The sequence below is a fragment of the Rhamphochromis sp. 'chilingali' genome (genome assembly GCF_963969265.1).
Source record: "Rhamphochromis sp. 'chilingali' genome assembly, chromosome: 1".
NCBI lineage: Eukaryota > Metazoa > Chordata > Actinopteri > Cichliformes > Cichlidae > Rhamphochromis > Rhamphochromis sp. 'chilingali'.
In genome coordinates this window covers 37,286,107-37,308,865 of record NC_137929.1, presented here as the reverse complement: position 1 = coordinate 37,308,865, position 22,759 = coordinate 37,286,107, and the positions used below count along the sequence as shown (strand labels likewise).

Sequence of the window (22,759 nt, the reverse complement as noted above, 5' to 3'; positions counted from 1 at the left end):
ACTGACAATGGTCCATTCTTGAGAAATTAGAGGTGGGTAATCAACAGCAGACTTCCTGTTTAAACCCCCAAGCTGAGGATTTTGGCAGTTATCTTAGTTTATATTTTATTTATTTATTTATTTATTTTAATAAAACCAGACCATACCAAGACAGTGTTGGACCTGACTGAGAATCTCAGGGACACGAGCTCTAATTTACACCTTCGTTATTGTCTATCTTACTCTAAATGGGAAATGAACACGTTGAACTAGGCCAGGGGTCAGCAACCTTTTACACCCAAAGAGCCATTTGGACCCGGTTTCCAAGCAAAAGAAAACACTGGGAGCCGCAAATACTTTTTGACATCTAAAATGAAGATAACACTGTATATATTGTTTTTTACTTTTATGCTTTGTGTGAACAACTAAGGTGTGTTGCTTATGAAATCCATGAAGTGCTACAGAGAAACTTACATGTTATTTATGTAATGAACACATTTTGAACTCTTAAAGAAATATAACAAAAGGAAAGACACCCAGCTGAACTAAAATGATCCATGTAGCAAACAGAAACTGTGGTGAGCCGCCAGCCTTATATCACCTTTGGGCTTTTGGAGCCTTGACCTGACTTTTAAAAAATAATTGGAAAAAAAGCACTATGCTGCAAAAAAAAAAATGAAAATTGATATTTGCAAAATTCTGCCTAAATATGTATTTTACCTGGTCAATGTGTGTGGCGGGGCGTGGTCTGAAGCGCTGCTGCAGGGGAGGCGGACGCACCTGAGCGGCACCCGCAATCACGCCTCGCCGCCTTAACGTCTGTGCTCTCTATGCTGTTGTTGGTGTGTGTCGGGCTGTGAGCTGAAAAGCTACAGCCGGCTGTATGCGTACAGCAACCGTGTGTGAAAAGTGGTCAATAAAGAGAAGCTGTAACGCGTGTTCATGGAAACATCGTCAGGTCTGCCGTGATATGTTTACAATGGGACTTCTGCTCCTGAACCTCTGCGCACAGCGTCTGCAAATCAGGGCTTTCATCTTTACGCAGGACTGTAAGCTGTCATCTGTGAGGCGTGAGCGGTGTTTGTTTTTAACATAGTTCAGGGAGGAGAATAGCTGCTGACATAATGTGGATCCGAAGATCCATAACTGGCCTACCTGGGGTTGAAAGTCTCGATAAATGCATGTTGTTTCGGCGGGTATGACGCTTATTTTGAGCGATGAAAAAATAATAGAATATAATTGTATTTTTATATTTCTAGAACTACAAGTTAAAAAAGAACTAACATAAATAAAATACACTTCAGCTAAATACTTCTAATTTATTTTCCCAAACCACGCGGAGCCACACTATAAGGACTAAAGAGCCGCATGCGGCTCCGGAGCCGCAGGTTGCCGACCCCTGAACTAGGCATAAAAACCCTCAGGTCAGTCACAAGACAACTGGTAAATAAGTCCTGAAGAGCCTCAGTCTGGTTTTCTCTGACCTGTCCATAGTTCCAGTCAGTCTCAGCAATGTCATCATAGAAACCATGATAGATGATCCCCATCTCGGTCATCACACTCCTCCCTCTCCATCTCATCATCCAGAAACACAGCATCCTCTGAGGGACGACAACATGTCAGGTGATTGAGTGGGACAAAAACCAAACTGTGATGTTACAGTTCAGACTTTAAAAGACACACACATAAAAATTAAAACAACACAACAGAGGATACCCAAACATCCTGATGAGATTTTTTTTTTTATTATTGTTGTAATTGCAGGCTAAAAGTTTCACATATGGGACATTTCAATTTATAATGTGATGCGCACCTTTAAGTCTCTACTTAAGAAGACACAGCATCGCAGCTTTACTTTACTTTAATTTTTTTTTTTTTTTTTTTTTCCGCCTGTCCCATTTGGTTCTTTAGCCATCAGAATTGTTGTCTGAAGACCAACAAGGATACCCAATGGATTTACTTTGCCAAATGGATCATTGTGGCATTGCCGTATTGGTCCATTTGGTCGATCTTTGTTTTTATTATTTATTATATTTTATTTACAGATGTTACAGACGGGACAGACATGAGTGAGAGATAGGAAAGGGAGAGAGAAAGAGGAAGGAAAGGAAAAACAGAAGGGGAGAGGGACAGAGAGAAAGGGGGGGAGAAAAAAAATAAAAATCTCCTGGATCACCTGTTGAGAGAAGAATAGAAAACAAGCAAAAAAAGACAAAAAAAAAAGAAACAAAGCAACATACTAAACACAACACCCTCGCATTAATCTAGCTAAGTGTAAACAGCAATAAATACTAAATATTCAATGTTGTTGTGCAGCACGCAGGACAGATGTGCTTCGAAGTAGCAGCCAAGAAAGGTGTAATTTGGGTCTACGAGCAGTGAACACCCGTGTGCATACCTGTGTGGATCAGCGTGCTTGTATTCCAAAGGTTTCTCCATGTAACGATCTGCTAGGGAGTGTGGGGGGGCCACAGCCCCGTCCTCCAGGGTGTGAAGCAGGTATGGAGGAGATCAAAACTCCAGACATCCAGAGGCCCCCAGAACACAAGAAACCATGGAAGACCAACAGAGGGGCAGCCGCGCCACTGTCCCAGTAAGAGCTGAGGAGAGTCCCAGATGAGGGGTCACTCAGCAGCCGCGGAGCAGAAGCCAGGGGGAGTTGCAGTGACGCGCCCGTGAGCTCCGCCGGCCCCCAGCTGTGCCTGAGTGACCGAGCCCCAGGCCGAGAGGCCGGGGGCACCCCATCCCCGAAGGGGCCCGAGCGAGCCCCAGGCTCCAGGCCCCGATAAGCGGCCGCCAAGGAGTGAGCCGGTGTGTACCTGGACGCCCATCCCCAGACACAAAGAACCACCAACACACCGACACCTGAGGGAGTCCGCCACCGGCAGGGGAAGTGGTGGTAAGTGGAGATAGGCCTCCAAACCTTGGAGGGCCTGAGGTGTCCCCAGAGAGGTGGCGTCTGATACCCAACCTGACATATAGACACAGACATACAGGCACACACAGACACAAACATCCATTCCCCCCCTCATGCTCTCATATGCACTCACTCCACACTCAACCAACGTGGAGACAGACATAAAGAGAGGCTGTACACACGATCACACTCCCCAAGCGTACTCTACAAACCAGGTCTAGGTACCCTTGCCCCTGGAGGGGGGAACTGCACCCAGACCCAGGTGGTGTTACCCTTTTCCCTGCGGTGGGGAGAGGCAGACCACCCCGACTCCGTAGCAGCAGGGAGGCCCCACACTCCAGACCGCAGTCGGACGGCCAACTCCACCTAGCCCTCCCGCTCCAGCAGGCCGCAGAGAATGGGGGTGGGAGAAGACTCCAAACCTCCCTCAACCCGCTCATTGTAGTGTTGATGCATGTGTGTTCTAAGGTGCAGCTTTACTTTAATTCACCATAAAGTAGCTTTGAAGGTGCTTATTGTAAAGCCCTTGGTCTAAAAATATCTAAAAATCTTCCAAACTTAACTGAGATTTTTTTTTTTTTTTTTTTTTTTTCAAATGACATCAGAAACAGCAGTATGCGACATTACGTGATGGCAGAGCTTCAGTTCATCCTTTGTCATTTTTTTTTTTTTTTTTTTTTTTTTTTTTTAATAAATAGGACAGGGGGAATGAATGAGAGAGAGAGGGGGAGAGAAAGAAAGAAAACCAAAGGGGAGAAGAGACGGTGAGAAGGGGGGGGAAGAGAGACAAAAAAAAAAAAAAAAAAAAAAAAAAACTCCTGGGTCACCTGTATGGAGAAAAAAAAACAAACAAACAAACAAACAAACAGAGGAGACAGCAAACAACAAAGAGCAACATAATAATAGAGAAAACTGAGATTATTAACAGATTGCAATAATGAGGTAGAACCAGAAACATGTTGAATTTTTTATGTAATACCACTTTGTACCCCTAGATGGTGCAGCGAATCAGTGAAAGCTTCATTTAAGAACACATTCTTACATTTTTATTTCTCACAGTGGCCTGGAAGAAATTTAAAGCCTGACAAGGAGACAAACAGATCAGGCTGGTTAAAAGGAAATATTAATATTTAAAGAGAAACACAGATTTGAAAATTTTGACACACAAATGCCGAAAATTCCAGGTAACAAAATCCAAAGAAGTGGATCTGATCTGGATCTGAATCAATTTTCTGAGATTGCAACAAATCCACATAGTAAAAGTCTGTCCCCTGCAGTAAAGTTTGTATTTAAATACTTTAAAGGGTAATTACATAAAGTACCTTTATGACCTGAGCTTTCTACTTTAAATACAAGAAGAAAGTGCTGGGAGAGAAAACTGAAAATTTATATTCATTTTCCAGCGAGCTGCTACTCTGTAGAGATCTTTGTACATCTACAGCACCTCCGTGGATTGAGAATACAAAGTCTACACGACTACAGGAGTTTCTTTCTTTAGTTCAAACTTGTAACATACACCTGTTAGTTGGGGTTGGATCACGTCCACAGCATAAACAAACCGCTGTGGGGTTTTGGAACTGTACCGAGACCATCTGCCAGAGCCTGGCCATGCCAATCAAAGTAAGACCAAATAGGCATTGTTTTGGTCCACACCAAGTACAATTACTGTTCACACCTGGACAATCGAACCATACCAAGGAGGAAAACTAACCCATGTTTGATTTAAATAGATTAAACGGCGCAGGTGTGAAAACACCCCAAGTCACAATTGGAGCAATGCAACCATGCAAGCAGATGAAGGTAGAAGTTTAACATTATGATTGAGCAGTGATTTCACAGTACTACCTCTGGTGCAAAAGGGTACTTGAGTATGTTGTATCCTGTGTAAATCTGGCTTTGGGGGTGGTTATAAAATGATTAATATTTGTATCGGTTCTGTTCAGGTTTATTGTATGGCTTCACTGTTGTATTTTAAGAGATATTGTAGTTTGTTTTTCTTTTCAAATTACTGTCACACTGTTAAAATATTTTCTATAAACTGATGTATTTTTCTTAGCTGCGGGGAGGCAGATGGCTGCCCCTCCCTGAGTCTGGTTCTGCTAAAAGGTTTCATCCTGTTAAAGGGAGTTTTTCCTTCCCACTCTCAGTCAACGCTGTCACTGTTTGCTGATCTAACTTACTATCAACTGAGCAGCCATAAAAATAATCACTCTGAAGGAAAAACTGCTGAAGCACCTTTGAATGGGAAGGACATATTTAAAGAAGCACAGATCACTGTTGATGTTGAGACAGTGCAACATATATACGTGGTCACTTCTGGTCTTTCTGACAATTTACACCAAAAATATGAGCATTTCAACAATGCTATTCAAACCATGTCATTATTTGTTAATGCATAATAAACAAAGCTTACTTCAATTGGACTCTAAAGATTGGGTTCTTAAATATTTGCAATTTCCTCAGAAGTGAATAATATGTGATTTTGAGTTTGTTTAGTAGCATTATCAAAAACAAAGTGTTTTTAAAATGTCTTACATCAACAATGATTTTTTTTTCCCTCTGAATTTTTAGATATACTTTTTTAGCTCTTAAAATAAATTCTTTGAGAAAGAAAAATAAAGGATATAGGTACAAAAACTGTGACTGATTTCCAGATTTTAGGATTCATTCCTCTGACACTCACTGAGTCAGGGCCGTGTGTGTCTGAACATCCAAATTAAATTTGTTGTCTTTCTTAGCTAGATCATTCATTGCCTAACATCAGTTTAAACTGTTTCATTAATGAATGAATGAATGAATGAATTAATTAATGAACACACAGTGTAACACCTACATAAATGTATTTTATCAGTACATCAATAATTGTGCTTTACTTCTTAAAACTGCTTCATAGTTTCTATAAACATTTTAAATAACATCTTTTCATTCATTGTATTAACGAATTAACATTTTAGAAATGACTCTATTGCTATTACATGTGTTTTCTTTCACTCTGGAGGCCACATCATGAATTAAACCTAAATGTCAAATGAAGCAAAACATGAATAAAAACAACTTGAATATCAAATTTCCCTGGATTACTATTACATCTCACTGCACCGACACAGTTTTGGGTCTATAATGACACCTAGTGGGTCGGTGTGGTAATACTGCAGGAAGGTTTTACACGGAGGGATTCCTGTATGTTCAGGGTGTGCCCCGCCTCTACAGACCTATGGTAGCTGGGATACGCTCCAGCTCCACTGCGTCCAGATAGGGATAAGTGCAAGAGGACGAATGGATGGATGGATGGATGGGTTTATGTGAAATATATTTGTTGTTGTTTCAGTTGTTGTTTTACTAAAATATTTCTATCTGATCAGATGAAGCATAAAACCCTTATTTGCTGTCAGGATAATTACTGGTAAAATGTCTTTCTCAAAACCATATTAAGACATAAATATAATTTAGAGTTATACTCTGACAGCTGAAACACCTTTAAAGTACCTGCAGAGCAGGTGAGACGAGAAAAGCCCCTGAGAATTAAGTGCGGACTTTTTCCATTGCTGGGTGTGGGAGTGTAAACACGAAGAGGCGATACCTTAAAACTGAAACTGAAACAAAAACAGGCACTCACAGAGCGGCACAAACAAGTGTTTGACGGGCTGAAAGTTCTCATGTCAGTGTAGAATTGCAGATAAAATGGATGAATATCAGTATCCACTGTTTTTTAAAGCCACTGACTTTACAGACAGAGAGAAGGAGAAAGTGAGGAGATACTTTCAGAAAAGGCGAGACTCCGGGGGTGGCGACTGTGGAAATCTTGAAAAACTCGGAGGAAGCGTTTATAAAATCTGTTTCAAGGAAAAAGAAGGTAGGACAGTCGGTCATTTGTAAAAAAAAAAAAAAAAAAAAAAAAAAAAAAAAAAAATTAGATTTGTGTTTAAATTCAGGCTGTTTCAGTGACTCTGTTTATGGATGTTTTCCAGATCAAGACAGAGTTTTGCAGAGGAAGTTTCACACCATCACTCTTCCGAGTGGAGAAGTGCGGCTGACCGTGAGCCGGACAAGTTCACCACAGACCTCTGACCAGCCATCGACAAGCCAATCACTGGTACAGTTTACTGCACTTTCAAACATGACTTGGTTACAGTAAAAACTGAGCGCCAGAATAATGTGGCCAAATCAGTTTAAGAGGAGTGAGTTAGCCTCCAGGAAAAGTTGGACAGCTGAGGACAATATTGACAAAAACAATTTCTTTGTTATAGTTTTCATTTCATTGTGACTCAGTGTTTTCAGTGACTGACAGTTCTCAGGCTTCTTTCACTTCTGAGTCTCGCTGTTAATACAGAGTGTAAAATACATGTTCAGCATTGTTTAAATAAGAACACATTACCTGAAAAATACATCATGGCACACTGTGCAGATACAGATATAATATTTAGTATTAAAGCTTTTGTAGACAAGCAAGTAACCAATGCCATGTATGATACTCCACTTCCATATCATCAAAGATACTGTTTTTTAAAAACAAAACAAAACACATAGGTCATAAAAGGCGAGATGGTAACACTCTCACTGGACACTTTATTAGGTACACCTTGAGAGTAACAGGGAAGACTTCAGTGCTGCTTTAAATCTTTGCAGTTAAATTTTTATTATAATGTTGTGATGTTATTTGAGTTAATGTTTCCTTCCTATCAAGTCAAAGCAGTCTGGCCATCCTCTGACCTCTGACATCAAGAAGACGTTTTCATGCAGAGAATTGGACATTTTCTCTTTTTCATTCCATTCTCTGTAATCCCTGGAGATGGTTGTGTAGGAAAATCCCAGTAGATATATATATCTGAAATACAACAAAATATTAAATTCTTTGTGGAATCCATTGACACTGCATCCCGTTGGCACACAAATGAAATAATATTGTGTTCTAAATTATCACCAGTCATTGCATTCTACTTTCAGTTACATTGTGCACAATATCCTGTCCGTTTTAGAAACAGGGTTGTAGTATATTTCTGTTCTAACACAGTGTCAGAGTCAGATATAACAATCAAAAACAAAAACATATAAACAGATATTAATTTAATGTGTTTTTATCAACATAGGACTGTATGAATCTGTCCCGAATTCGACAAGTGGCACAAAAACAAACCAATGGAGGCCCCAGTAGAGTGCAATCAGATGAAGAGTTTATTAAGAACACACATAGTTTTGCAGGGATAGCTCAGTAGGTAGAGTGGTGGCCCCATGATCGGAAGGTCGGGGGTTCAACTCCACTAAACGGCTACCCTGAGGTACCGCTGAGCAAGGTACCGTCCCTACACACTGCTCCCCGGGCGCTGCACTGGCGGCTGCCCACTGCTTCACTGGGTGAATGGGTTAAATGCAGAGGAACTATTTCCCTATGGGGACTAACATGCGCACTTTACACTTTACATGCGGGAAGAAGTACACAGCATCACATCAGCATATGTCTTCTGCCCAAAAATACACAGAGAATGGTTTATATATCATCAGGGTTTGACACCCCCTCATGCGTTCTATAACATATTTTTGTATTTCTAAGAACATCATTTGTATCTTGTACAGACAATGAGATGATTTTTAGAGCTACGGTCAGACACAGAAGTTCTTTTCCGAAATATGGCGATGATTTCAGGCCCTGGAGGTCCCCGTGGACTTGTCCTCCTGTTGACCCATCTTCTGTCACCTGTTACTAAGTAAACTCAAATGCCACAGGTTGTAACAAGAAGCTGAATACATTCAGGCCTTCACTCAAGCCTGTTTCTAGATTATATGTACTATATGTGTTTTGTAAGTGTGTATGCAGTTTTAACCTTCTGTTGCTCTTAAGTCACCTACACAATAGATTGCCTGGACATTTGTGCCAAACAAAGCTTGAGACTTTTAATTGACTGAGCTTTAACTCTTTACTGAGCACAAAATGCAATGTGTATAAAATGGTCTTAGCTGTACCTGTAATAAAAAGGTTAATATAAAGTCAGCAGGTTTTAATAAACATCTTAATGCAGTATCAATACTATAGATTATATCATTAATGATGCAGAATATATTGTAGCCACAAAATAATTTCTTTAATTCCACAGTGGCAAATGCTCAACAACTTTTTTTAGAACTGGTTTATTTAACCCTTTAAGACCTACCATAGAACCAAGTCCACCAGAGCTTATATTATATTTTTACATGCTGTAGTGCCATTTCTGGGAGCATTTCAAGTTTCTATACATCAATACAACCCAAATTTTAATAATATGTATGCATTAAGTGCATAGTAATTACATAATTTGCAAAAAAGTGCAATAAACTACAAATTTTTTTTTGTTTTTTTAACATATATTTCTAGTTAGAAAAATATAAGAGGCTTATCCCTCAAAACTGTAAATACAAAAAAGTTGCACAAAATAGTTTCCCACCACAGGAAATTTATTTTAAGTGTCTTCATAGTTTTATTTTTGAAATACACCAAATTTTATATACTGCAGGAAAAACGAAAATAAATCAACTTGCTGCAAGTGCTTTTTATGCAGTTTTTGCAAAGCTATATGTGGAAGGAAACTGTGACCTAGGACAAGCTGATGGCATAAGATGTAAGTACAACTCCTCCGGCTTCATATACAAAAAAATTATTGCGCTAGCTTACTTGGTTGCAGCGCTACGGGGATTTAAAAATAGCTATGCAAAACAGAGTGTGCCCGCTCCGACCAGCTTTAAAGGGTTAAGAAACAAATACTAAGACATGTCTTTTTTCTCTTAAGAGTTGCTGATTAAAATGGTGTTTGAGTGTTGGACGTTGTGGAGCTAGGGCTGGACGGTTGGACGTTAAATCAAAATTGTGATTAATTAAACATTTTCCTCAGGTTCGAATAATGAATGATTATGATTGTAAGGCAAGCATACAAAAACTAGGTTTGTGCTGTAAATATACTGAACCACTAAAACTGAGATAGTTTTGGTATTTTCCCATAGTTGTCTTCTTTTTGTTTGATGTTGTCTTTACTATAGCCACATATATGTCCAAGCAATGGAAATGGTAATTATATTTGGCAGTGTTTTATGTTTCCTCCATGAAGGGGGTCATGCATGCCACAGACTGGACATATACTGGACATAGCAGAGATAGTACATAATGGATGAAGAATATGATTCATTTTTGACTTACTGCCCAACCCTATGTGGTAAATTGTTTACAATAAGTAGCCCATCTTTAAGCATCAACTGACAAATTTGTTTGATTTCTTTCCTTCTTTCAGATCTCTAGAAACCCAAACATAAAAGGTCTTGAGAAGACTTTCAGGATAGATGTTTTCCTGATGTTTTTCCTGAGAGACAACTGTAAAGCATACAAATTTTTGGAAAAACAACTGTCTTCAATCGGCTGCACAGTGGAGCTAAATTTTGATGAAGAGGAGGTTTTGGTTAGAGGGGAGGTTGACAAGGGTCCAGGAGGAGGTTTTGGTGGTTCTGCAGAGAAATGGGAGTATCACGTGGATCAGGTCTTTGTCCAGCTCACCGAGACCTACCTCTGCTATCATGTGCTTGAGCCAAAACAGATGAAAATGGTACTGCAGGATTCGGCCTTTAAGACAGATGATATCAAAGTTTACACAGAGAGTGGCTATGCTGTGGTTGTAGGAGAGGTTGATGACATGAAGGAGAAGATTGCAATTCTGGAAAAAAGCCTACCCACCAAAAAGGAAGTGCCAATTGTGGAGAAGAAGTTCAAGCTCATAGAAGAAGAGTACAATCGAGAAATGCGTGCTAATTGTCCAGAGGTTGCAATCATCAGAGGTAGTGCCATGATCACTTTGGAGGGCCCTGACAAAGAGGTGCAGTCAGGAGCTACAAAACTGGTTGAACTGATTAAGAACGTAAAGGAGAAGAGCGTTAAGTTCCCTACAGCTCTGCTAACCTTCATGAAGACCAGTGATGCCATCCCAAAATACCAAACTCGCTTCCAGCAGAGCCTCAGAAACCCTGTTTTCTTTGAGGTGGGTGCAGATCTGGTTCTGTCCAGTTTGTCCTCTGATGCTCTGAATGAGGCAGAGGCAGCAGTAATGAGAGACTTTAAAGTGACCACTGTACAGCTGCAGGGTGCAATAGATCTCAACAGGTTGAAAGAAATTCTGATGAAAGCCAAGTACGAGGCAAACAGTAGAGAGTTCAGAGTGGACATCAGCTACATGCCAGGCGCCAGTGGAACCTCAACAACCAACGTCCAACTGGTGGGCTACAGTGAAAATGTGGCCAAGCTCAATGAAGTTCTTCATGACTTCCAGTTGAATCAAGTTTCAACTCAAGAAACCATCAATCTGCTTCATCCTGAAATGGTCGACTGTTTTAATAAAATCTTAGACTTGATTGGCATGAAGCAGACCAAGGTGACCTTACAAGCCTCACATTTTCCAAATCCTTGTGTGTTGGTGTCTGGTCCTCGATGTCATGTTCAGGAGGTCAAGGAGGCCCTAACATCAACTCTAGACAGTGTTGTAGTAGACACTTTGACTCTAGATGGACCAGGGGCTCAGCAGTACTTCCAGGAAGAGGGTAAAGTGACTAAAGAGCTGATAGAGGGTTCCTGTCACGTCATTATCCGAGATAAGCAAACTGCAGCCACCCCAAACGTGCAAAGACCACGAAACACCAGCAGACTCAGCGACACACCTAGATCTCTCAGCTACAGCAGCAGCATGTACAGCACAGTTGGAAACTCTGCAATCAACAGAACAAACCTGAAGATCAAACTCAGCAGTTTAGAAAATGAACAGGTTTGATTATTTCCATTCAATTCTATTTCCCATAATCCCAAAATAAAATATCAACATTCATGTTATTCAATATTATTTCTGCAGGTGGATGTTCTGGTGGTCCCCATGCTCAACAAGCAGCTGACTTCTACAAATATTGGCAACAGTTTGTTGGCCAAAGCTGGGAATGTATTAAAGTTAAAGTTTGATTCAGTCTTAGCCAGTTGTGCCCTCGCCCCTGGTGATGTTCAGCTGGTTGATGCACCTCCATCTCTGGGCTGCTCCAAGATTTTCTTCATTGAGTGCTTGCCTTGGGACGGAGTAAGAGGAAAGAGTGTTCAGGTAAAATTGAGGACATAATACTTATAGTGATGGAAAAGATCAAATTCATTTACCTTTAGAAGTACATGAATGAATTTCCTTTGGGATTGGTAAAGTTTCATGAAATTAAATAAAGTACCATTTCTGTGTATAGTCTGTGTATAGTAGTTTGGAATAACTTGATGTTATATGGCACAAACTTATAGAATGAAATCTAACTGTAACATAGTTTAAAAATATATAACTTTTGATTTGCAGGCTCTTGGTAACGGTCTGAAGAGGTGTCTGGAGCTTTGTGCACAGCTGAATTTGGGTTCAGTGGCCATTCCAATCATTGGGCCAGGAATTGTTTTACAATACCCGCTGAGAGAAGCTATTCAAGTGTTGACCGACATCATTCAGCAGTTTGGATTATCTGCATCTTCTGGATCTCTTACAAACATCCACATTGTCATTAAACCTGGCTACCCTGATTCTGAGGCGGTCAGTGTCAATCAATATGTCCTGATCTGACATGTAACATGCATATCATACTATATCACTTAATTTATAAAGCACTTTTAAAAACAAAAACAGGGCTGTTCTGACCATGCATCAATTCTTTATCGTGTTATTCTGTGTTTTTATCTACAGTGCTACCACGATGTCTACAAACAGCTCAGCTTAAATATGAACCAGGGAGGCCAAGGTAAACTTGCACTGCTCATACTGTCTTCAGTATGTGACATTGATGCATAGTGAGATAAAAGCAGATAAAAACCATTCAGCCAGTGTCATATTTTACCATATTCATCAGCACCCTCAGTATCAGAATAAATTTCAGACAAAATCTAATGTGTGGTGTTCTTCATCTCAGCAATCTTCAGGTCCCTCACCAGTGACCTAGATGACATCGTCATGATACTGGAAAGAGGAGTTAAACTACATGTGGTGTTTGGTGACATCACTAATGAGACTACAGATGCTGTGGTGAACACAACAGACTTCCAAAATTTTAACCTTGGTAGGTGAAACACAAAGGCAGGAAGGCGTAGTGAGCAGGATGTTCACCCTGTAACTGTAAAGTTATTTTTAACCACAATGGTAGCATAGCTCTCTGTGGATGCCAAAGGCAGACAGCTATTTATGAATATTTGCTCAGAAATGGGGATGTATATTTGAATGTAATCTTTGAAGATTGAAGTTTTCATTTGGCATATACTTATGAACTGGCACATCATGAAATGAGCACAAGTAGTCATGGTCCCACAATGTAAGTAATTAGTCAGTTACTTATACTTTACATTTAATGTGCATGTGGCTGCAAAACTAACTACTGGTTTACATTTTGTATTTTATATCTCGTACCTATCATGGTTGTAGTTTCACATTTTTTGTCCAAGTGCGGATCAGGCAAATTCAGCAGAATTTCCTATAAATACTTGTAGATTGATTGTGAAATAGAAACAGATCATGTGGCTTGAGTCACTGTCAGAGGAATCAAAACTAAGAAATCAAATGGGTAGAATGTCTGATATTACACTGCATGCATCTGTCTTAGAGTAGTTGAAATTGATTGAGATTTGTCCACAGCTATTTGAATGATTGCAATGAAACTAATGTAAAAAATACATCTAAGGTTGTTACTAGGTCCAGATTTATGTATTCATTAATTTTTTATTCTTTTTCTTCTCCTTCTAAGATGGGGTATGCAAAGACATCTTAACTGTAGCTGGACCACAGGTGGAAACTGAACTGAAAGCAGGTGAGAAAAAGAGAAGCAGCTATTTATCTTCTTATCTTACTTATCTGACTCTCACTCATGCTTCCTGTGTCACTTTCTGTGCAGCAAAAGTGGACCGAGGAGAAATTTATGTGACCCAGTCTGGAAACTTCCCCTGTAAAGCAATTTTTCATGTATGTGGACAAAGAGATGAAGCCCTTATTGAACAATTTGTGTGTGATATCATTTACTATTGTGAATGGTATAAATACAGCTCTGTGGCAATTCCGGCCATTTGTGCTGGTAAGTATTTTTTTTTTGGCATTCTAAGAATTTATTGTGCTACACACACACACACACACACACACACACACACACACACACACACACACACACACACACACGCATGCACCCCTAAATGCAAGTGGTGTTTTTCCAGGTGCTGGTGAGTTGGACCCTGCTGTTGTGGCAGGAGCTATTCTTCAAGGGATCAAGTCTTCTACATCATCAATGAACAGCCTCACCGACATCCGCCTCGTCCTGATTAAGATCGATGTCTTCTTGGCTTTTAAAGAGGAAGCGATGCAGATGTATTCCCCAGCTGTCATCAACAGAGGTGACAGAAATATTCACAAACTGACATCTTGTGTGGTTATTTAGTGTAGTGATTTTTAAAATAAAAGCAGATTAAAAATTATTTTACTTATTTGTTTGATCCACCTTCCAGTGTCATTTCAAGAACAACAACAGCAACAACAGTCTGCTCCTAGTGTGAGTGCATACCTCAGCAGTCTCCAAATCAGCTCCACAAGTCAGCAGTCTGTTTTCACATTTCTGGGTCTTTCCAGAACGGACATTGATGATGCCATGGAAAAGCTGAAGCATCAATATCAGACGCAGTGCTCCAGTAAAACCTTCTCAAAGGAGGAACTGGAACTCCTCAACCAGGATGACATGATGGAGCTGAAGGAGCTGGTGGAGTCTGAAGGTCTATTCATGCAAACTGATCAGTCTGGCGCCCTAACAGTGAGCGGGCTAAAAGACGGGATCACCTGGGTTATGCAGAAAATGAATCAGTGTCAGTACATGACCCTCACTAGAGAGGTGAGAGTGAGGGAGGAGGAGGATGTTTACAACAAAGTGGTTTGGTGCATCCTGGCAAATAATGGTAACTGGGAAAGACTTCCCAAATCAGCTAATCACCAATTGGAAAAAAACGAATTAACAGAAGGAATAACAGATGCACAGGGACTTATATGGGAGGTTGATGTACAGGCAATGGTGGCCACACGACCACTGAGCAGACAGGCGACAAAGCTGAAACGACTTGAGAATCTTCCAGGTGAGTAGATAGTTCTCAGAGATGTTACAAAAATGAGCCTGACTGATACTGGAGTTTGATGCTTGAGAGTAATATAAACTTCAATAAACAAATGTTAAGGTTTTGAAAGAAATAATTCTACTAAAAAAGTATTAAAAAATGTACTTGTAAAAATAGTTGCAAAAGTCACTATGAGGAATGACAGTAACAGTAAACAGTTTTGAAACAGGAAATGTCAAAATTTCAATATCAGAAATATTAAAGTCTCTCCTTATCTGCTGATTTCAAATTGCATTGCAAAGCAGTGTTAGATTGGTGTCAGAAGGGCACCAATATAGCAAACAGTGTTAAGACTGATATGTGGCTGGACTGAACCAAATCCCAATTTTAAAACATCTATGCAATGTGTAAAAGTCAATGACAGCTTTATTGCTAAGCTCTTAAAAATACAAAGAAACAGAGGAGAAAAAATACTTTTTCAACTTCTTAGAAAACACAAGGCACAGAGGAAAAGAGCTGAGAGAGAACACAACAAAGGGCAAGGGAAGATTGATGAGACAGAGGAAAGAACTGGACACGAAGCGCAAGAGACGAAATACCACCAAAGTAAAACAGGAAGTAAAAGATGACAGACTCACAACATGAAAGTGTGACAGAGAGACAGAAGATAAACATAGAGACACAGCTGAAGGAACAGAATCGGAATAGAAAAGGGCTTTAACAAACTTATCATCAGTTAAAGAAAGCAAGCACTAAAGTCACAGAAAACAGGAAATTCAAAAGACTAAGGAGCTAAGCTAAGTCCAATGCCAAAACCAAAACACAGAATGAACCGAAAAAACTTTGGAACAGGAGAAAAAAACAAGGACAAACAAGAATACACAGTTAGAGAAATACTTAAGTGTCCCACAGAAGCCAAAACCCTGTGTCTAAGCCTAAACTTACAAGTTCTGTTTTTGTTCTTTTCATGCGCCATCCTACAAAAAAAAAACAACAACAACAAAACAAAACAGTTTCTTCTGTGTCTTCTCTTGTGTATACTACATTACCTGACTTAATAAAATATAACAAACATGTTGTCTTTTTCAGACTTTACTTTCCCTCTGTACTGGGACCCCATGGCTGCCAATGAGACTATGAAGGTGGTTTCTCTGGAGACTTCTTCTGCAGAGTATCACACAGTAAAGGAGGCTTTCAAACGAACTGTCCCCAAAACTGTGATGAAGGTGGGTGGCTTTTCCTGCACAAGTACAAGTACATATATACACAAGTACATGCATACAAGCTGAAAAAGTTGATTGTGGCATTACAGTGCAAACTGGTGAGCATTACTGACTGTAATGTGGTCTGCTTAACTGGTCAGCTATCATGATACATGTTAACATTCAGGGATTGTATTAAGTGCACCAGACTTTATATCAGCAGCGCATGTGGTCATTATTTACATTTTTTGGTAATATAAAAGGTGTAACAAAAAGGTATTTCTTTTTTTTTAATCTAAAAATGGTAAAAATATTTTTCCATTGGAATTTCTTTTTCCTATATGAAGAAAGAATGTCCTGTAACCCGGGGCAACTGCAGCATCATCACATACCTGCTCTCAAATAAAGATGGCGCCGGTGAGGTCGGCTGCCGTCACGACTGCTCCGACCACTTTTTCTTTGTCTTTGTTTTTTAAGTTAGTTTTCAGCGTTTCTAAATCGGCAAAATCATCACCATTGGGTACATTAGGTATGACAGTGACACTCTTGTTTCTATTGGTATACAATGTACTCACAATTCGAAGTTTTTAACTCCGGATCCGAGCTGGCCGAGTGAGATCTCGAGGGAGAACAAAGGGAAGCGGCGGCGGCCTAGAGGGAAGCGAGCCGGCGTCAGGAACAGACTGAGAGCTCGTGCACACCGCACACCTCTGCCTAGCATCCTGCTCGCCAACGTCCAGTCACTGGAGAACAAGCTTGACGACCTCAGGGCCAGGATAAAGTTCCAGAGAGACATTCGGGACTGCAATCTCCTCTGCTTCACCGAGACATGGCTGAACCCAGCGGTGCCGGACCACGCCATCCAGCCGGCCGAGTTCTTCTCGGTTCACCGCATGGACAGGACACGGGACTCGGGGAAGTCAAGGGGAGGCGGCGTGTGTTTAATGGTGAACAACAACTGGTGCAACAGTGCGAACGTTGTTCCTCTCACACGCTCCTGCACACCAAATCTGGAACTACTGTCCATCATGTGTCGTCCTTTTTATCTACCTCGGGAATTTACATCGGTCATTGTAAGTGCCGTTTATATTCCACCACAAGCGGACACGGTCACCGCCTTATGCGAGCTGCATGAGGCACTCACACAGCACCAGACACAACACCGGGACGCTGCGCTTATTGTGACGGGGGACTTTAATAGCGCCAACCTCAAACGCGCAGCGCCGAACTTTTATCAACACATCACCTGCCCCACCAGGGGTGAAAGGACACTGGACCACTGCTACACTATGGTCAAGGACGGCTACAAGGCACAATCCCGCCCCCCGTTTGGCAAATCTGATCACGCCGCCATCTTCCTCATGCCAAAATACAAACAAAGGCTGAAACAGGAAGTTCCGGTTCAGAGGAAGGTCGCGCGCTGGACGGATCAATCGGTGGCCGCGTTACAGGACGCACTCGATGACGCAGACTGGGGCATGTTCAGAAACAGCTCCGACGATGACGTCAACGTGTTTACGGAAGCGGTTGTGGGATTCATCGGGAAACTAGCGGATGATACCGTGGAGACAAAGACTATCACAACGTTTCCCAACCAGAAGCCGTGGGTGGATAAAACCATCCGCGACGCTCTGAGATCCCGCACCGCTGCCTACAACACGGGACTCATGACGGGGGACATGGACCCGTACAAAGCCGCGTCATATAACGTGCGGAGGGCGGTGAAAGAGGCGAAGCAGCGCTACGGGAGGAAACTAGAGTCACAACTCCAACAGAGTGACTCTAGGAGCCTGTGGCGGGGACTAAGGACAATAACGGACTATAAAGCACCAACAACCGGTATGACGAACGCGGCCGTGACTCTGGCAGACGAGCTGAACACTTTCTATGCTCGCTTCGAGGCTGCAGCTAAGGTCTCTGCTAGTGTTAGCGGCGCTAACGGCTGCAGACAGGAAGATACTGCCAGCACCGGAAACGTGCTCGTCATCTCCGAGCATGAAGTAAGGAGAGCCTTCAAGAGAGTGAACACCAGGAAAGCAGCAGGACCAGACGGCATCCCAGGTCGTATCCTAAGAGACTGCGCATACCAGCTAGCTCCTGTGTTCACTGAGATATTCAACATCTCTTTATCTCAGTCGGTGATCCCCACATGCTTCAAAGAGTCCATCATTGTTCCTGTCCCGAAGAAACCCCACCCTGCTTCTCTCAATGACTATCGCCCTGTAGCCCTCACCTCAGTAGTGATGAAGTGCTTTGAACGCCTGGTCAGAGACTTCATCATTTCTTCACTACCAGACACACTGGACCCACTACAGTTCGCTTACCGTCCAAATCGTTCCACAGACGATGCCATCTCTCATCTCCTCCACACATCACTCACTCACTTGGACACTAGAAGGGGGAATTATGTTAAAATGCTCTTCATAGACTACAGCTCTGCATTTAACACCATAATTCCCTCCACACTCACCACCAAGCTGGAGCATCTGGGACTCAGCTCATCTATGTGTCAGTGGATCTCCAACTTCCTAACTGGCAGACCACAGGCAGTAAGGATGGGCGGACATGTCTCAGCCTCCACCACTCTCAGCACTGGAGCCCCCCAGGGGTGTGTTCTGAGCCCCCTGCTGTACTCTTTGTACACATATGACTGTGTGGCCACTACCAGCTCCACCACCATCATCAAGTTTGCTGACGACACCGTCGTGGTGGGCCTGATCTCTGATAACAACGAGACGGCCTACCTGAAGGAGATTAGGAATCTGGAGAACTGGTGCCAGAGGAACAACCTCCTTCTAAACGTCAGTAAGACAAAGGAGCTGATAGTGGACTTCAGCACTAAGCAGGAGAGGAACTACCAGACCCCCGTCATCAACGAGTGCCCAGTGGAGAGAGTGGACAGCTTCAAATACCTCGGAGTTCACATCACGCAGGACCTGTCATGGTCCTGTCACATCAACACCGTGGTGAAAAAGGCCCGACAGCGTCTCTACCACCTCAGACGCTTGAGAGACTTCCAACTGCCCTCCAAGGTGCTCAGGAACTTTTACTCGTGCACCATAGAGAGCATCCTGGCGGGAAACATCTTAACCTGGTTCGGGAACAGCACCATGCAGGACAGACGAGCTCTACAGAGGGTTGTGCGGTCAGCTGAGCGCACCATCTGCTCCGAGCTCCCTGACCTGCACTCAATCTACAGCAGGCGGTGCTGGACCAAGGCCAGGAAGATCGTGAAGGACCTCAGCCATCCCAACAACAGACTGTTCTCTCTGTTGAGGTCAGGAAAGCGATTCCGCTCCCTGAAGACCAACACAGAGAGACTGAGGAAGAGCTTCTTCCCGCAGGCGATACGGTCTCTCAATCACACCACCCCACAGTACTGACCCACACATATGGTTCTTACACACACACTGGACTTTCTGGACTTTGTTTTTGCACAACACTGGTCACTATATTCTTCATTTCCGGTTAATGCTTGTACAGCTGCTGTTATTGTGTATATATTTATTTATATTTAGATTTCTTCATACATTCTTATATAGTTCTATATTGTGTATTGTGTATTTTGTTGTACAGTTATTTTATTTTCAACTTTAATTTATATATTTTATCTTATTCTTCCCAGTTAAATTTACCCTTCATTCTAATTTGTGTTGTACAGTTATTTCATTTTTAACCTTAATTTATATTCTATTCCTTCCTAGTTAAATTTACCCTTTTTAATTTTTCATATTTATTTCCTATCTTATTCATAGCCTTTTCCTTTTTTGTTCTCTTTAGGTCACGAGCAGTTGTCCAAGCATTTCACTACATATCGTACTGTGTATGACTGTGTACGTGACAAATAAAATTTGAATTTGAATTTCCTACTAACCTCTGTAAATTTTGTATATTTTACTTTATTTAATTTTATATATATGTATACACACACACAGACACACACACACATATATGTATACATACATATTTGGTATACATATTGAGTAATGCGCATACATTCTTATATTTGTACATATATTTATTCTTATAATTCTCAGATTCCCATTCTTATAATTCTCTTTGTTCTTATGTTATTGTATTTTGCACACATCTGTTGCTTGTGAAGCTTGCACACAAGAATTTAACTCGCAGGGTCTATACCAGTGTACCTGCACATAAAAACAATAAAAGTGATTTTGATCCTTTTGTGTCCACACGTAAAACATGATTGGATTTAATTAATTTATTTAGTAAATTTATATATTAAAATCAAAATGAAAAAAGAGAAATACAGGAAATTAAAGAAAACAGAAATCAGTCACATTCTGTCAACAAATTAATTGCCACATTAAAAAAATAAATACATTATATTTTATTTTATCAATCAATTTATCTATCTATGTTGGATATTTGCAGTTTCCGGCCACCATATCTCTGTGGTCCATTGAACCGATGTCAATATATTTGCTCAGAAATGCTATGAAAAATTCAAACTCCCTACCTGAGAAATATCATGTTTCTAAAGTGTTTTTAATTTTTAAGTTTCTAAAGTTTTTAGTTTTGCAGTAAGAAAGTCATTAATTATTAACTGCTGTAATCTAAACTTCTCATACCTGAAACACATGCCTCAGTTTATGGTTACCACCATAAAGACATGAACTAAGCCATCAGATGTAATTAATATCCACACTGCTTTGTTTGGCATCTCTTTGATCCTTTGGCTTCGGTCTCTCTTGTCAGATTGAACGTTTGCAGAACGTTCACCTGCGGCGCGCCTATGAAGCCCAGAAGAAGCACATTTCTGATAAGAACGCACACGAGGGAGGAGCAGCGGAGAAACCTCTGTACCACGGGACGACCCAGGAAAACTGCCACTCCATCATGACAACTGGATTCAACAGGAGTTTTGCTGGACAAAACGGTGATAATTGTTACTGAACAAGACAACATTTTTCTGTTGCTTCAAAACGAATCACTAGTGTTGACTTTGTCTTAGAAATTATTACCTCCTATACACCAAGGTTTTACATATACATGTAAGTCTTTACCGCTCTGATCACTCTGACATTGTGTCTATATTGGTCCACCATTACATGGTGACAGATTGATCATTTGCAGACTGCTTCAAGTATTTTATGGTCTTGAATGTGGTTGTATTTAACCATCATTTATAGACACAAACAGGACTCTTAGGATATTAAATGCAAGACTTACAATACTTACGTAATATATGTTGGAAGTCACCATGTTTTATCAATTCAAATCAATTCAATTCAATTTTATTTATATAGCGCCAAATCACAACAAAAGTCGCCTCATATGATAACCTATTACTAATTCCTTTTTTTTCTTCCTACATTCAGCAACTGCATACGGTCATGGGACCTACTTTGCTGTAAACGCCAGCTACTCAGCCCAGCCCACCTACTCCAAGCCAGCTGCTGATGGTTCTCGGTTAATGTTCGTCGCCCGAGTCCTCACAGGCGTCTTCACTCAGGGCCAAGCTACCATGAAGGTGCTTCCACTCCGAAACAGCCAGCAGCCTCACAACCGCTTCGATAGCGCAGTGGACAAAATTGATAACCCTGCCATGTATATTGTGTTCCATGACAACCAAGCATACCCCGACTACCTCATCACATTCAAAGGAGATTAAGGGAAAAGTATTTTCTACTGTGGAAAAATGAAGGTCCAAAAAGAACAATATTAAAGTTATATTTCTAACTACATAAAGATTTATGTAGTAACTGGAAGTGTGTGGAAAAGTTACATTTGTAAAGGACCCAGAAACTTTATCATAGTTTACACTAAATATTTAAGAAGTTTTGCACACAAAACTAAATTTCCCTGTTGGGTACCTATGTGGTAGGTTTCTCTTACAAGAAGACAATGCACTTTTCATACTACAAGCAATTATATTTAATGCAAGCACGAGTTTATTTCTTCAGTGTTAAAGGATATCTTATCATAATCTAGTTCTGAAAGCTGTAAGAATTATGCCAACAGAAGCTGCTTATATATGAAGTATATGAAATATGAAGAAATATGACACGTACATACATACACACTAAAGGCATGTCACACAATTATGCAGTTTTTAATCTTTTATTTGATTGATATTTGTATCTTACATCTTCACAAGATTTACTGTATGCTTGTCTGGCACTTTCTTGTACAAAGAAAAATTAGAGGAGGTGGGTGATCAACATTCAAATAGAAACTGTATAATTTTAATTGAATTTTGGTCGCATTATGCAAACATCTCAATCATCCAAGTAAGTAAATCCCAAAAAGTTGATTCTGTTCATTTGGATGTAGCATTTTTAGTGGGAGAAACGTTTCGTCACGCATCCAAGTGACTTCTTCAGTCTCAGCTGACTGCAGGTTTCCCCAACCCTTATAAACAGTGCATTTGCATAATGACTGAAACTACCACCAATGAAGGAACAATGGGCTGGCAGGTCAGTTCCTTGTTAATTGCGATTAATTAATTTGAAAAAAAAATAACGCATTTAAACGCACTTTGCATTCCAATCAAACAAGAAATTTTGTCAATGCACAATTTCCTGGTATACCGATTACACTGATGCA

The 22,759-nt window shown here is 40.8% G+C and overlaps 1 protein-coding gene across 1 annotated transcript; it reads left to right on the top strand.

The window, feature by feature from the left end:
- Positions 1 to 6,577: 6,577 nt before the first annotated feature.
- LOC308407936 (protein mono-ADP-ribosyltransferase PARP14-like) lies at positions 6,578 to 21,824 on the top strand (the record flags this gene model as incomplete). Its single annotated transcript, XM_080899917.1, has 14 exons — positions 6,578 to 6,749; positions 6,865 to 6,989; positions 10,150 to 11,664; positions 11,749 to 11,985; positions 12,223 to 12,447; positions 12,598 to 12,652; positions 12,821 to 12,967; positions 13,646 to 13,708; positions 13,793 to 13,969; positions 14,106 to 14,282; positions 14,394 to 15,008; positions 16,077 to 16,213; positions 20,909 to 21,089; positions 21,532 to 21,824. The coding sequence occupies 14 exons, from the start codon at positions 6,578 to 6,580 to the stop codon at positions 21,822 to 21,824; spliced, it is 4,119 nt and encodes a 1,372-aa protein (XP_080756043.1).
- Positions 21,825 to 22,759: the final 935 nt, after the last annotated feature.